We start from the raw sequence: 1759 nt of genomic DNA, 5'->3' as shown, positions 1-1759 counted from the left end.
CTATAAGATCGAATGCATCAACGCACATAACCGAATCAAGCAAAACCATCGACAACACATGTATGCACTAGCTTATCTTCCCTGACGATATCTCCAAGATAATGGTTTTACATTTCATACGTACCAAAATGTTAAGAAACCGGTAACATCGGAACTCTCACATACTACATAATACAAAAATACGTAAGCATATAAGAGCTGCTTATTACAACAACGATAGATGGATGTAACGGAACAACACATGCATCATGCATACCCCCTAACAAAACAAAACGATCATGCAAGTTTATAAAGTTCACATACCATTAGCCTTTCCGAAAAACTTCAAGTAAAATGCAAGCATCTGTTCACGTGGTGGCAACGTATTCTTCACAGCCTCACTGTTAACGAAATCATCAGCCCATTTGGTCAGTTTTGGAAACTTGTCTTCAGTGAAGAACTTTATTCCAGCTGCTTCTTCCCTTATTGCATGCCAATAAGCTATGAAATCAGCTGCAATATCAACCAGACCAATGTTGTCGCCTCCAAAGAACTTGGTACCTTTGACTTTGAGTTGGCTTTCTAGTATTTGAAGTTGCTCACAAGCTTCTGCGATAGCCTTCTCATCCCCATTGCTACCAACAGCCTTAATCACAGGGATACACTGCACAAAATTAACCATACAATGTAAAATCAGTTCCGATGTCATAAAGTAAACTTTACAATACATATATTCAGTTTTGTTATTAATACATGTACATAAATATTACCTTTTCATCAATGAATTTCGCCAAAAATCGAGCAATAGCTCTCTCATAAGGATCCTGAGGCAAAATCGGCACTCCTTTCCAGACATCGTCGATGTACTCAACGATCACAAGAGACTCCGAGATCGGTTTTCCATTATGTAGCAACACCGGCACTTTATAGCTAAAAAATTAATTCAAATGGCTCAAGTTTTGAGTGATATATATATTTTGACTTGCGTCGTGAATTTAGAAGACATGAAATGGTTGTAGAAGGCTAACCACTTGTCAAGTTTCATAATTAATGTGTTATGTGTCCAAACGATCAAACATTTGGCAAAAACAGCATGCATGCAAACCAAGCCAATGCATGTCACATGAGTTTTTCTTTCCCAAGCAAAGCCAATGCATGTCTTGCTGAGTTTTCTCACCTGCTCCACCGCCTTCCAAACCAAAGAATTTCTTCCTCACCGCCTTTCATGCCAGTGCATGTCTTCCTAGTTAGGTAGCGATCCTCCTCATGTGTCGTTCCAAGAGGTTTCTTTCTGTTATTTCGGTTTTTGATTCAATCCATCTTCAATCTCCTTCTTTCTCCCTCCTAATTAAAGCTCTCGACCTGAGTCTATTTCAGAGATAATGAAGCAGAGGAAAGAAAAAGACTGAATTAAAATAATTTTTTTTATTCTGGTGCTGTCATGATCAGCTCTAGTTCCCTAAACTGTTTCTATTCAGATGGTATCTGATTTTGCCCACCAACTGTTTGCTAAAATTCTTGATTCAAATATTTCAGCCATTTTGAATCTTTTATTATAAATTTACTCACCGGTATGTTTTACTTACAGATGTTGTATGTTTCATCAAATGGGAATGGGAGTATTAAGATTATTAAGATTATACAACCAACAAACAACATAATACAATAGTTTGCATGCTAGACACATACATGCTTTATAACCTTAAACTACTATAAATAATGGGGCTAAATCGCGTGCTCTGTTTCATTAAGGTTCAACATCAATTTTCAATTACTCTGA

At 37.1% G+C, this 1759-nt stretch overlaps 1 protein-coding gene across 1 annotated transcript; it reads right to left on the bottom strand.

The window, feature by feature from the left end:
* Positions 1 to 295: 295 nt before the first annotated feature.
* Positions 296 to 1206, bottom strand: LOC145009811 (putative glutathione S-transferase). The gene is made up of 3 exons (XM_078968442.1): positions 1157 to 1206; positions 750 to 909; positions 296 to 643 (listed from the first exon to the last, which is right to left on the bottom strand). Exons 1-3 carry the CDS (start codon positions 1204 to 1206, stop codon positions 296 to 298), a joined length of 558 nt encoding a protein of 185 aa, XP_078824568.1.
* Between the last annotated feature and the right edge of the window lie 553 nt (positions 1207 to 1759).

This window comes from Lactuca saligna, chromosome 8 (assembly GCF_052625555.1).
Source record: "Lactuca saligna cultivar CGN05327 chromosome 8, ASM5262555v1, whole genome shotgun sequence".
Classification (NCBI taxonomy): Eukaryota; Viridiplantae; Streptophyta; class Magnoliopsida; order Asterales; family Asteraceae; genus Lactuca; species Lactuca saligna.
The sequence above is the reverse complement of the archived record's forward strand: the minus strand, read 5'-3'. Positions and strand labels throughout refer to the sequence as shown.